The following is a 14,046-nucleotide window of genomic DNA, read 5'->3' on the forward strand; positions in this document are numbered from 1 at the left end:
ACAGTAAGAATAAATGTTGTCCCCAGAAGCTTTTCTTCCTTTGGTCGAACATTATTAAAGTTAGAGCTTATTTAGAGATATCAGCCGAATGGCTTAGTGCAGGCGCTAATGGATCCAAAAGTTTTATCTCGTAAATTACCCCACTAATAATGCCCGGAATGGTACCAAACTTCTACAGTAGTACAAATAGGTTCTGTACTCATAAAACAAGGCATTGGGAAGTTTGTAAGTACATCAGGAGTTTATTTAAATAACACTTGTCTGATGGCTTATGCCACCGCTAACCCGGACGTCAAGGTCACTTCAGTTAGTTGGGGAAAGCCAGTAAAAGTCCTTTGCAAAACTCACAAGTGTAAGGGAAAAGCTAGTGAAATTAACACCCCATAGAAATGTATTGATAACTGGGTGATATTCCAATACTTTTTAAGTGTTGATCTGAAAGTACAAGCATTTAAAAAGCGTTAAAATTTCAGCAAAACATTCTTATACTCTCACGTAAAACTTTAGTTGTATCTCCTCGTCCGTGTATTCGGGCTCGAATAGGTACAGGCGACCTTCGGAATTGAGCCACTCATCGTTGCGTTCGATGCTAAACTCAGTCTCTGCCATTTCGTTGATCTTGTCTGCTGTTCTCTCGCTTCTTGCTCCTTCACTACCGGTAGTATCTTCCGGCAATAGATGTCATGCTCTGTGCGGACTTTTACGGGCTTTTCCCAACTCACTGAAGTGGCCTTGACGTCCGGGTTAGCGTTAGCATAAGCCATCAGGCAAGTGATATTTAAATAAACTCCTGATGTACTTACAAACTTTCCAATGCCTCGTTTTATGAGTACAGAACCTATTTGTACTACTGTAGAAGTTTGGTACCATTCCGGGCATTATTAGAGGGGTAATTTACGAGATACAAACTTCAGATCCATTAGCGCCTGCACTAAGCCATTCGGCTGATATCTCTAAATAAGCTCTAACTTTAATAATGTTCGACCAAGGGTTAAAAAGCTTCTGGAGGGTGTTTGGCTCGAGGTCATGGTGCAGAAACGAGATAACCTTTCAAAGGTGAGAATATGCTTGTTTGTGTTTTTATGTGCACACTGTAAAAAAAAATGCAAGTTTTTAACTTAAAAAAGCAAGTTACCTTGTTGCCTTAAAATTCTGAGTTCGTTGTAATAAAAAATTTGAGTTAATACAATGAAGAAGAATGGTTTAATAAACAGAAACTCAAAATAGTATGTTATCTCCACACATTAGTTATCGAATTTGATTTGACAAAAGATAAAAAGTTGTGATAACAAATCATGAAAATATTTTTTTACAGTGCAGGCTAATAACTCAATAATTACAGATTTTACTATGGTTCTTTTTAATATTTTTACTTTTAAATGTCATGTTAGCTGACAACGCTTTCGTCTTGTTGTATTGTGTTAGTTTGGCAAAATCAGATATTCATACTAACTAAGGTTTCAGACGCTCAGTCAACCGGCTTTGACCGTTCCAATATGGCGGACAGCTTATATGGTGCATTCAAGATGAGTTGGGTGAGAAACATGGTGGAATACCACAATATTTATAAGTATTTATCAGTGATATTGTCAGGCTTTTCTATTTACAGTGAAGTAAGCGAATTGCCTGCAACAAAATATAGCATTATAATATAACAATACAATATGTAACGATAAAGTTGACAGTGGCTTCATAAATTAATTGAAAATATAAAAAAGCAAAACACACCTGATGCACATTTCTTGTTGTAAACGGATACAACCTTGCTGTATTTTTGAATAATTAATTGAGAGAAAGTACACCACCATCTTACTCCAACAAAAGTGACTTGAAAGCACCTGCCGTCGAAAACACGACTAGGTTTAGGTGTGGAGGTTTACCGTTTCTACGAAGTTCCAAATGTGTCCAGAGAGGCTATAGCATGTTGCTATCTGGTTATATGTATTATAAGTGTTGCTATGAGGTTGCTAAAGTGTTCTGAGAGGTTTTTTTTTTTTTCATGTTATTATGTGATTATTATGTGTGTGAAAGTTTGCTCATTTGTTGCTATTAAGTTTCTAATGTGTCCCGAGAGGTTTTTAATCATGTGGCTATGTGTTTGCTATTGGCGGTTTATAGGTGGATGCTATGACGTTGCTATTGTGTAGGAGGTGTTCTGGGTGATTGCTAGGCCGTTTCCTAGGGTTTCTCTAATTTCTCTGGTTCCTAGATATGGCTTGGGTCCCTCCTTGGCTTCAATGCCAGGGATTTTTCACCTGTTTTATTGTTTACCAGACTGGTTAATTGTAAAAGTTACAGCATATTACTCTCCTTAATGATGAGCAATAATAATAATGGTTTTAAATGTGGTAATTTTCCGAGAGACACATTTATGCCTTTTGCATTCTTGGTCCATGTACAAAAAGTATCAGGCCTTGATTGCAGGGGCTTTTTTTTTTTTTTTTTTTACTGTTAAATTATTGAAAATACGGGCATTGTTTTCTTTGAAAATATGAAAGGTCTCTCTCTCTCTCTCTCTCTCTCTCTGTGTGTGTGTGTGTGTGTGTGTGTGTGTGTGTGTGTGTGTGTGTGTGTGTGTGTGTGTGTGTGTGTGTGTGTGTGTGTGTGTGTGTGTGTGTGTGTGTGTGTGTGTGTGTGTGTGTGTGTGTGTTAGATAAGTGTCTGTATGCATTTCCTGTTTTTCGGTTGTAAAACGTTGGGCTAAAAGACAATACCTGAGGTGAAGATATAGAAACCTGACTTGTAGAGCGTGACTGTAGACACTATTACTGACACGTCCGCAAAACACACACACACACACACAGACACACACACACACACACAATGAGCAAGGTATTAGAAAGCAAGGAAATCAAATGTGGGGATAGCAGGCCTGAGGCACATCCTATCTGCTTACCTAAACTGGCAGTTTATAGCTGTGTGCATTGAACTTTACAGATGAAGTTTATAAACCTGGACCGTATAAGGTCTAATTTACCAATTTAAGTTCAGCCTATTTAAAGCTTTTTAGTGGTGTGAATTCAACTTTGATTCGTAGCTCATCCTTTACGTCTGTGCTACAAACAGATGAGTGATACCTTAAATTACTTGTTTTGTTACAGAGAGAGGTATTGTTACTTTTCTAAGTGATTAAATTTTTTTTTTTGTCATAGTGGACTATAAAACAGGGTGAAAAAAAATCTCATAGACTTACTTTGATGAAAGGACCTGAGCCAGCTGCATAGCAACACCCTGGCAACCACCAGAACACCCTAGAATAGTTGAGGCTAGGTAAGAAAAAACACATTTACTACAGAAAATTTAAAAAAATTATTTTGATCATAAATAAATGCATAAAAATATAAACAAAAATAAATAAGTATATTACATATTAGAAATAATTAAAGATATTATTATTATTTTCTGTTGAATTTGTGTGTGTGTGTGTGTATACACACATAATAATAATAATACATATAATTTATTTATTAATCAATGATTTATAATGATGTAATAAAGTATGTATAAATTAAAATGATTTTTTTAGAATAACATAACATTTCTAATAATAGTAATAAGACTAAAATTAACCAGAGATGAGTTTTGTAAATATATTTAGAATTATTTTTATAATTCTATTATAAGTGTATTGGCCTACAATAGTCAGTTTTTTATATAAATATTTTATTTTATTTATTTAACTAATTTGAATGCAAAAATGTCAACTTGTCCCAAATGAATATACAATATACTGTATGACCATACACTTGGATCATAATCTTGTCATGTGAGGAACCATAATGGATGAAGATAGCATTTGTGTGACTGAATCTTTCGACTAACACAGTCAGTCACATGTTATTCCTGTTCTATACAGTGAAACAACAGATTTGTATCTTTCTAAATGTATTTAAACACTTTAGCTTCACTAAAAATATTTGAATGTCACTGCATTAGACAACAAAATCTGCAAACAAAAAATAGAACTCTCCCAGAACTCTCCTTCTTTCAATTTCCCAGTACTCTCCTTCTTTTTGTAATTGCTTATAATCAACTGGTCCCAAGATGATTTTAGGGGATGTATGAAGTCAGTTCCCCTCAAGTTCACACGGGTGTAGTTCATCACATTAGCTGTGGACATGATCCAGACCATTTCAGATAAAAGTGTCACTATACTGTTTGTCTTCATTTTGAACAGTATATCTAGTGTATCATAATAAACCAACTTATTCTGTCATATATAGACTATTTAGTTTGAAAGGTGCTCTTGTACTATATTTCAAGGGAAAAAAAACACGGGTTTAGAGTGTTATGTAATGCTATGACATTCAGACATTTTAGGTGTGGCAAAGTGTGCAAATACTTGCAGGCCAACAACAACAGTATCTACAATAACTATGGATAATAAACATATGAAAAGCAGTCAAACACATCATAACTATTTTAGTGTTTACATTAAAATACCACTAATTAAGTTAATAGTCTAATACACCATAATAGTTTGATTTTGTCTGGATTTTGTATTTTATAATACAAAATAAAATACTTTATTTATGTATTTATTTGTGTCTGAAATAAATGTAGGCTATATAAAACAATAATAACAACAATGCACTAAACAACACTGCAACTGTATAGTGCAGCCGAATGAGGGTGCAATGCTGCTTGTATTTCTCCGGTCCACCTTAAGAGCGGCTCCTGTATTTATGATTTCCTGAAGACTTTTCCAACCAATCACAAAGCGTCCAGCTTACCTGCCTATCGTTCTAACGCTTCTGGTTGGTCGACGCTCAGAACTCGCAGCCAGTCAGCTGCCTACAAGGGCTGTGTGGAGCCACTAGAGAATGACAGGTCGAAAAAAACAAAAAAGGAAGAAGGAAAATTTGTTCAGCTCACGCCATTGCCATTCACCGTAGAGGATGAAAACTTTCGGAAACTTTTCGCGTTCATTTTAACCTGCTATTCGTGTAATGAACTGCCGCTGACAGGAATTACATCTGGACGGGAAATATTCGCCTCTTGTTTATCTTGTTGATTTGAGAGGATTTACCTGAATAACTCACACTTTCATCGACAGTTGAAGGAAACTGAGGGGATTTTAAATGCTAGTCAGATTTTAAAACACTTCTCAGATACACCAGACAACCATGTCGGGGGGTATCGGTATCTATGCGGCCAAGAAACGGAAGAAGCCCGTTCAGAAAATGTAAGTCTTTGTGGGGACTCTCATGTTCAAGTTCAAAGCGCGTTCGCGTCTCGTGCATCAAGGTTATTGATACAATGTAGCAATCATTCGAGAGGCTATGTTATGTTTCACTATAACATTTTGACAATAGAATGGAGTGTGTTATGTTTAGCAAATTATAGTTCAGTTAGTTAAGCATATGCATATTACATCTTAAAAATTGTTAAAATTAAAATTGCTTGCGTTTCAAATAGAAAGGGATATATAGCCTGCGTGTGTGTGTGTGTGTGTGTGTGTGTGTGTGTAGTCTATAAAGTGGCTTTTTTCATCTCCCTGGGGTGATTTCAAACTTTTTAATGAATCTCAGTACAGTTTAATTTACTGTAAAAACAAGAAACAAACACATAACACAAACAATTGAAAACTTCAACTTAAATTTCTGCTTAGTAAAATAAGCGTGGTGTCAAAGTCACAACTTGTTTGTTTACTGCCACTTTGAATTGAATTGAATACTTTGGAGGCGTTCAATTGGGAAGAAAGGACAATTATTGCGCAAAGTTTTGATGGCTGTATACGAAGTTGTTGTATCCTGATGAAAACATAGCGTCTATAGCATCGCAAACAAAAGAGAGTGAATTTGACCCAGTTCTGTATGGGTCGGGACACCTTAAGATTCGGGCTTGGTGTGTACAGTTCTGGGTCTGGCATGGAAATAGTACTCTTGTATTAATCATAATCAAGTTGAGAGTTGGCGGCGCTCTCACGCGATGCTTACACGAGGGAGGGGTGAGCCGGGGGGAGTATGTTATTGTAATCTGATATAGTCTTTTTTCACATCATGAGAACACAGATTTTTTTTCCCCTTTTTGCTTTTTCTTCGCTCGCTCCCCCCTTCTCAAATTAACATATTTTTAAGTCACGCAAACTCTTACGCAACTGTGGTAGAACTGGCTGGAAATCCAAAGCACGCCTTTGAGCTGTTGAAGGAGCTTGCAGATGCTTTAATTTCATGCTTTTGCAGATAGTTTGATCGGACAAAAACGGAATTGTCTTAGACAATGACTTTATGGGATCAGGAATATGCTTAATGCACCTGATTTAGTTCTGTGCATAACTTCTGTTGCAGGTATAGGCTATTTGTATCGCTTCTTGGACAATAACTTTCCTTTTCTTTATCTAGAGCTTTCTCACTTTACATTTACAGTGTTCATGTTACACATGCAAATATAATGGATTACAATAGCAGGGTTGCTAACAAAATGTGTTTACAAGCATATTATCCACAAAAGATTTTCATATTAAGTACACTGTAAAAAAGTGATCAGTTGACTTAAATGGATAGTTCACCCAAAAATTAAAATTAGCCCATGATTTTCTCACCCTGAAGCCATCCTAGGTGTATATGACATTCTTCTTTCAGACGAATACAATCGGAGTAAAAAAAAAAAATGTCCTGGCTCTTCTAAGCTTGATAATGTAAGTGAATGACTGTTTGACTTTGGAACTAAGTCCATCAAAGCGTGTCAATTCATGATTAAAGTGCTCGACACGGCTCTGCGGGGGTTAATAAAGGCCTTCTGAAGTGAAGCTATGCGGTCGTGTAAGAAAAATATCCATATTGAAAACTTTAGCGACTAAAAAAATTAGATTCTGACAGACGGCCGTACGCATCGATTTACGCCAAAAGAGTAAAATTTCTTCTTTTTCTTTGTTTTACGACGGTTGGCATCTATCTTATTGATGCATTACCGCCACCATCTGTTCCGGAGTGTGGATCAACCAGTAAGTATCTAATTCTACAATGAGTTGGGATAGAGGGCGGGGAGAAAAAAATCAAAATAGTAAAATAAAAAATAACAACTTAAAAGAGTAACCCTTGAACTTGACGCACAACGTAATGATGAACACGGTTTCCCAGCCCTGTTTGAACCGCAAGAGGCGTAAAGAGGCGTCAATTGCCATCATTGCGTTGTGCGTCAAGTTCAAGTGTTACTCTTTTCGTAAGCTAGTTGTTTTAGTCGATAAAGATTTAAATATGGATATTTTTCTTACACGAATGCATCGCTTCACTTCAGAAGGCCTTCATTAACCCCCGCAGAGCCGCGTCGAGCACTTTAATCATGAATTGATGCGCTTTGATGGACTTCCCAAAGTCAAACAGCCATTCACTTACATTATCAAGCTTAGAAGAGCCAGGACATTTTTTTAATATAACTCCGATTTTATTCGTCTGAAAGAAGAATGTCATATACACCTAGGAAGGCTTCAGGGTGAGTAAATCATGGGCTAATTTTCATTTTTGGGTAAACTATCCCTTTAACTTAAAAAAGTGAGGAAATACGTTGCCTCAAAATTAAGTAAATAAACTTCATACGTAACTGGAAAAAATTGTGGAATTGTCAAGTTCACATAACTTAATTTTTGCCATTTATTATGCAGTTTATTACCTGTCTTATTACTAACTAGTCAAATTAAGCATGTTATTAAATATTGATTGTAACCAAATAAAACTGTTCAAAATAGTTCTGCATATCTGTGTTCGAACATGTAGAAATATGTTTCAAACATTTCGATATTGCTCTAAAAAATAAAAATTGGCCAATGTCACCATACATATTCAATTTATTGACCACATAGATGTATGTAAAATAGCTCAAGTCAAAACGAACCCTTATTTTACGCAATGTTTACACAAAATTCACAAAAATGCTGCACAAAAAATGCTGCGTGTTGGTCCCACTAATAAAAGTGTCAGATCAGGTCAGAGAGGCACTTTAAAGTAACAGCATTTTTACAGTGTACTAAAGTTATTCTGTTACATGAACACTAATGTAAGGCGTCACTGTTTATTTCTCAGCTGTTTTGTTATTAGTTTAAATGCGTCTTACTGATTTATATCACTTAAGTTGATGGACAGGAGGGATTTGTGTGAGAATGTATGCTTGTTGATGTGCACCCAATGTATTTGGCCTGCAAACACACGCATTAGAAGGCAGTGGCGCAGAACCCCATACCTGTTGACAGCATCGCCAAGCCCACCCACCGGGTTATGTGTTTATTACGCCCATCTTTGGTGCAGGGGATGGACGACCTTTGCGTGGTATGTCCACACTTCAGAATAGCTGCTTACTGGAGCTGGAACTGCAGTGTGTGTTTTAGCTTGCTGATAGACGTTAAAACAAGCCAGTAGGGTGGCGAGGCGCTGGAGCGACCAAAGACTGCATCTGACACAAAGAAGGTATTGAGAGGGAGTGTAATCAGACTCCTAGCATCACACCGCCGTTGCTGGAAGTTGGAATGCTGTAGAACAGTAGAACCTCGCTCTCTCTTTCTCTCTCCCTAAAGAACCTTGTCAAGATTTCCTCACTTCTAATCTATGCGAAAACAAAAACATAGGCGCAAGTAATGAACCGGCTAACTTGCAGCTGGAAGTTTTTTAGCATCTCAAAGATTTCCAGGCCCCAAAATCTAGTCTAAAACTAACAGTTTAATATCAAAAACTTAAGAGCATTATTTTTGTGTTAATAAGCAGATGGGCCAACCTGAATCTATGCTCTTAAAAATAAAGTGTCTTTATTGCCATTTTTCGTCTTTTTTTTTTCTTTTTCTTTTACAATTAAAGTAAATGGGGTCCAAAACAGCAATACACCCCGCTGACTTTCATTGTATGGACAAAGAAAAGTGAAACATTCTTCAAAATATCTTCTTTTTTAGTTTTGTTGCATGGCAAGAAACCCTGAGATAATTTTGAAATCTTTTGTTTCGAGTCATTCGAGTAAGTAAACGTTTTTTTTTTTTTTTGAATAATCCCATTTATGGTGTTTTAATTGCCCAAATATTGTAGTTTAATTTATTGGCTTGAGCACAACCCGTTTCAAAAATGGGCCTAAACTCTGGAGTCATTAGGGCCGTCAATTCGAATAGTTCACAAACTAGATCTTCATTTAAAAATAGAATTCTGTAAATGAAGATCAGCTGGTTTGTTAATTGCTCACATGATGGTCTCGCCTCCAGTCGTGATGTAAGGCAGTTTGCACCCTGACAAAGTGCCTTAGAAAAGGCATGTTTACTGTGTTGTGCACTGAGATGAGATGGGTATTTCTGGCTCAGGAGCTTGGGTACATTGATACTGAGCTTTGATGTGTACTGAAAGATATGTGGGTCAGCACCAGTGCAGAAAATCCCTCCCTCACAGACTAGAGTTTCAGCCTGTCCGTCACTTCAAATACCCACAAGTCTTGTCTCGAGGAAGGAATGAGGAAAGCAGACACTCGATGCTGATGCATCTCCGCTTGGTCAGATAAAGTTTGCGACAGAACTTGAATTTGTACCTATTGACCTCAGGGCTAGATGATATAGACATGAAAATGTTCAAATCGTTTCTTAGCTGTAATTGTATTGAGGACATTTTTTATAGAACAGAATCTGCCCTTTTGAGAGTGTTCAGGTCCCCCTGTAGTTAATCATTTTTATTCCCTAAAACTAATCTTTGATCAGCAAAATTACTTATTTAAAGTTTTTTTTTCCTGTTGAAAATTATTTCGTCATGCCTTACAATAGCTTGAATGTAACTCTACACCCTTGCTTTATTTAGAATACGCAGATCCCTGAATATGCAAATTAGTCTCCGCCTCCACTCACTTACAGCAGCTCAAAACACCTGATCCACTCACATGTCGCAACTTTACTGTAGTAAACGCTACACGATGGCAAGGAAATGTTCATTTAATTCAGCCATATATATTTGAACCAGAATCTAATTTAGAAGAAAAAGTGGAAGAGTGAGTTATACAGGCTCATCTACAAATCGGACACATAATAGAAATTGATATGATGGCTACATTATCAAACTGCTTGTGTTGCTAATGTTACTCAAACCATATTCCCATTTGCCATCTCAGAGTCAGACAGTTGCCTTAGATATCAGTGGGGGGTTGCAATTACAATGCTATATCAGATATGTTCAATAATTAATGTTCAATTTCCATAGAGTTTAATTTATCAACATAGAAGTCGTGTTTAATGTGATGGTTTCATCCTTCTAGGTCGGGATCTACTTTCTTTCAACTCTTGTCTACTGTCAATATTTAAACACTGATAAAACTTGAGAGATGGCCGTCCATGCATTTATTACTTCTCTTTTATATGACTGCAACTCTTCATATTGCGGTCTTTCTAAGTCACAAATTGCTCACCTCCAACTGGTCCAGAATGCTGCTGGTAGATTTACACAGAAAACCAGTAAAAGCGATCACATCACTCCCTTTCTGGGGGCTTTTCATCTAGTCAAGTCAAGTCACCTTTATTTATGGCGCTTTTTACAATACAGATTGGTTCAAAGCAGCTTTACCGTGATAACAGGAAAATAATGCAACAAAGTTTGTCTTGACCTAGAAGAAAATAGTGTCATAGTCCAGCTTAAGTAAGTTCAGTGATGGTTCATTTTTGTTGTGAAAAAGTTATTAATTTAGTACATTTATATATAGCCGCTCTGAAGAAAACCGTGATGTCATCGTCCACCTCAGTTCAGTTCTCATACAATGGTGTCAATGCACAGATCAATAATATTGTTGAATATTATTGATATTATTCATCCACAGCTGCCTATCCAATTTAGAATTAATTCTTAAAATCAACAATTTAGCTGAACTGCTGATTCCTTATATCCCTCGTAGAGGATTGAGCGGTCAGAGACTTAATAGTCCCTCACTCAAGACTGAAATGCAGAGGGAGTAGATCTTCCTCTGTGGTAGTGCCAAGGTTATGGAATAACCTGCCATTAGCAAGATTAGATTTGCACCTTCTCTATTGAGTTTTTAAAACGTATATGTTATGTCATTATAGTTTATTTATTATTGTGGATTCCTGTTCAGTTTTCTCTCTATCCATTAAAGGGTTTGTGCATCCAAAAATAAAAATGATCCCATAGTTTACTCCCCCCCTCAAGCCATCCCAGGTGTACATGACTTTCTTCCATCAGCCAAACACAATCTGAGTTATATTAAAAAAAAATATCCTGACTCTTCCAAGCTTAATAATGGGAGTGAACGTTTTTTTGTTTTTTGTTTTAAGCCCAAAAAGGACATCCATCCATTTACAGTGGCTTTATACAGCACTTTGGTCAGTCTTGTGGCTGTGGCTGATTTAAAATGTGGTGTATTAATAAATGAACTTGAACTTGATATAAATATATATCCTATATATATACATGTTATTATTTTATTTAGTTCTGTTTTTGATCCAAACCAGATGTGGTTGAGCTTCAACTGAGGCTATCGGGTGGAAAACAACCACCGTTGGCTGAATTCGCCCTTTTCTTGCAGATCTTGATTCTCAAATCTGTTTTCATCCATTTAAAAAACACTACCATCAAAAGTTTGGACACACTTGACTGAATTTGCTTTGTATGATCTTCAAAACAGGATCTAAATATGTCATTTATTATTATTTATTAGTGTTTTATTCAGTTGTTTAAGATCATTTTTAAATGTTTTTGGTTTCTACATAATTCCCATGCTAAATTTGTGATATTTACTATTATTCTGATATGTGAAAAATACATTAATAGTCATGATAAATAACTAGAAGTTGGTCCAAACTTTTGACTAATATATCTACACACAACTGACTAGTAACAAGGACGTGGAGAAAAAAAAGAAGACAGAGATTTGCAGGAATGTACCATGGGATTTGTAGTAAAACATTTCTCAAGATAGATTGCCAAATGCCTTCAGATTGTTCCTTCACGGTGTCCTCAGTAAACCCTTCGAGTGAATGCAGTACATGGAGACGGGGAAAAGCTGCTGTGCAACAATGACTGCAAACTTTATGAAACTGTCTTTCCAGTGCTTGAGTTTTCAGGACGAGCCCAAGTTTCAAAGGAAAGAGAGGGAAAAGAAAAAAACAGTTGTATGTATAGAGAAGCAATGGGAGAGCGAAATACACTGAGAAATGTGCACAAGGAACAAGCACAAAGAGACGAGTCTTCAGATGGTCCTCCGTGTATTGCAGGCAGCATGAGAAACTCTGTTGCATGTTGGGACCTGCTAGAGGAAAACAGTCATGATGTCATACCTCATGTGATTGGCCCGAAACACTTGTACACGAGAGGATAGAAGGAAGAATGAGAGATTTCAGATGTTCCCTCTTGAGTGATGTCTTCAATATAAAAAGAATTCCTCAGCGACCACAGTAAATGTTGGGAGGTCCAGATGATCAGAACTCCAGTCATTGGATCAGATGTAATTCATGAGGAGTGTTGAAGCTTTCCCGCGATAGGAGTTGCGGAACAAACGGTCACGGACAAATTAGACCATTACAACGTAATCGCAAACATTGTGGAGCTGAAAATTATATCATATTATGTAACTCCATACAGGACTGTTGACAGACATATTGAGATTCTAATTAAATGATTCCAAATTATATAATAATTTAATTGGAAACATTCCAATTAAATGATTACATCAATAATTATATTGAAAAAAATGCATTTAAACACTTAGTAATGCGGCACAGAGGTGACATAAATGTATTTACAAGGGAATAATAATCCAGGCATACTGAGGGTGCGTTTCCATGACAACAATGTACTAAAAATGGGAAAGTTTTTTCTTTGTACAGATGACAACGTTATCAAAATGATCCCCATTTACACAGATCTGTGAAAATGACTAAAACGCTGTATTCTGCTGCCAGGCCAGTAGTTGGCGGTGTCACTTTGTAAAGAAAGACTACCCACCTGCGCACATACGCATTATTTTACAGAGCACTCACACCAAACATGCATGCCTGAAGACTAAACGCGTAATACGCATCTGCATGCCGTCACTTTTTTCACGGATTCACGTTTTTGTACATTACACGGACGGAGACGATAATGGTTTTCATACACTTGCACTTTGAAACCCGTTTTCAAAAGTTTGGACCTCAAAACGTAGTTGTCGTGTAAATGAACGGCCAAAACACAAAAAAAATTCTGTTTTTAGTTGAAAACGGTGTTGTGTAAACGACCCCTGAATTGACATTAGCATGAATGCTGCATGATTGGACAAGTGATAGGTTGCTCAGTCAGGGGCCAACGGTCCCTGAAAAACATCCATTTGGCGATCCAAAAATGGATAAATAGTTTTAGATAAGACTGAAGGTTGAAGTTTAATTTTGAAGACATTTGAGTACATTTTGACTGTAAACTTAGTGACGCATCTAGCTCAGAGATCACCGATAAAGACCATTCTAAAGAACAGAATCTCCTGAGAAATGAAATAGTAGGTGAATCAATGCGGCGCCAACAATGACAAGCCCTTCCATGTCATTCTAGAGAGCTGGAGCACAGGGCTGAAGGGGAAGGAAGGGGCTGAACGCGCTCTTTTGTCCCCACAGGCTCTTTTTTCGGAGGCTAGTTTTACTTTCTTTCTGGGAAAACATAATTAGGGTCCGGCTCGGATGGCTAGAGTTACCGCTCTTAGTCTTTTGGCCTGGCAGGCAATGAAAAGGCTGTATGAGTTTGAGTTACAAACAGTTTTGATGGCAATGATTCCAGTAAGAGTCCTCAAGCTTAGATAATGGGTTTCATAATAGAGGATATACTGTTGATGTAGTACGGAATCAGTTAAACCGTTTTTTTACATTTCTGATTTGACATTTAAAATGTTAAATCTACAAAGCCTGATGGTCAAAAAAAAACTTTTTTGCTAAACATTAAGCATGTTACAAGCCAGCATTCAAAAGGAGCCAATGTGACTAACACATTGTTCAGCTACCGAAATAATGCAAAAAGACTGCCGTCATTGTTTCAGTTTAGTATCACCTCGGTATCAAAATACTGAGGTTGAATATCTAAGAAATTTTCACATATCACAATGTCCTGAAACTGCCTGAAC

General features: G+C 36.8%; 1 protein-coding gene across 1 annotated transcript in view; it reads left to right on the top strand.

Annotated features, from left to right (window-relative positions):
* Positions 1–4,828: 4,828 nt before the first annotated feature.
* Positions 4,829–14,046, top strand: part of ahr2 (aryl hydrocarbon receptor 2) — a 59,320-nt gene continuing 50,102 nt past the window's right edge. The window contains exon 1 of the mRNA XM_079593166.1: positions 4,829–5,185. Coding sequence (XP_079449292.1) covers positions 5,127–5,185 — 59 coding nt within the window. The 5' untranslated portion in view covers positions 4,829–5,126. The remainder of the gene's footprint in view (positions 5,186–14,046) is intronic.

Source organism: Phoxinus phoxinus, assembly GCF_949152265.1.
Source record: "Phoxinus phoxinus genome assembly, chromosome: 20".
In the NCBI taxonomy this organism is placed as follows: Eukaryota; Metazoa; Chordata; class Actinopteri; order Cypriniformes; family Leuciscidae; genus Phoxinus; species Phoxinus phoxinus.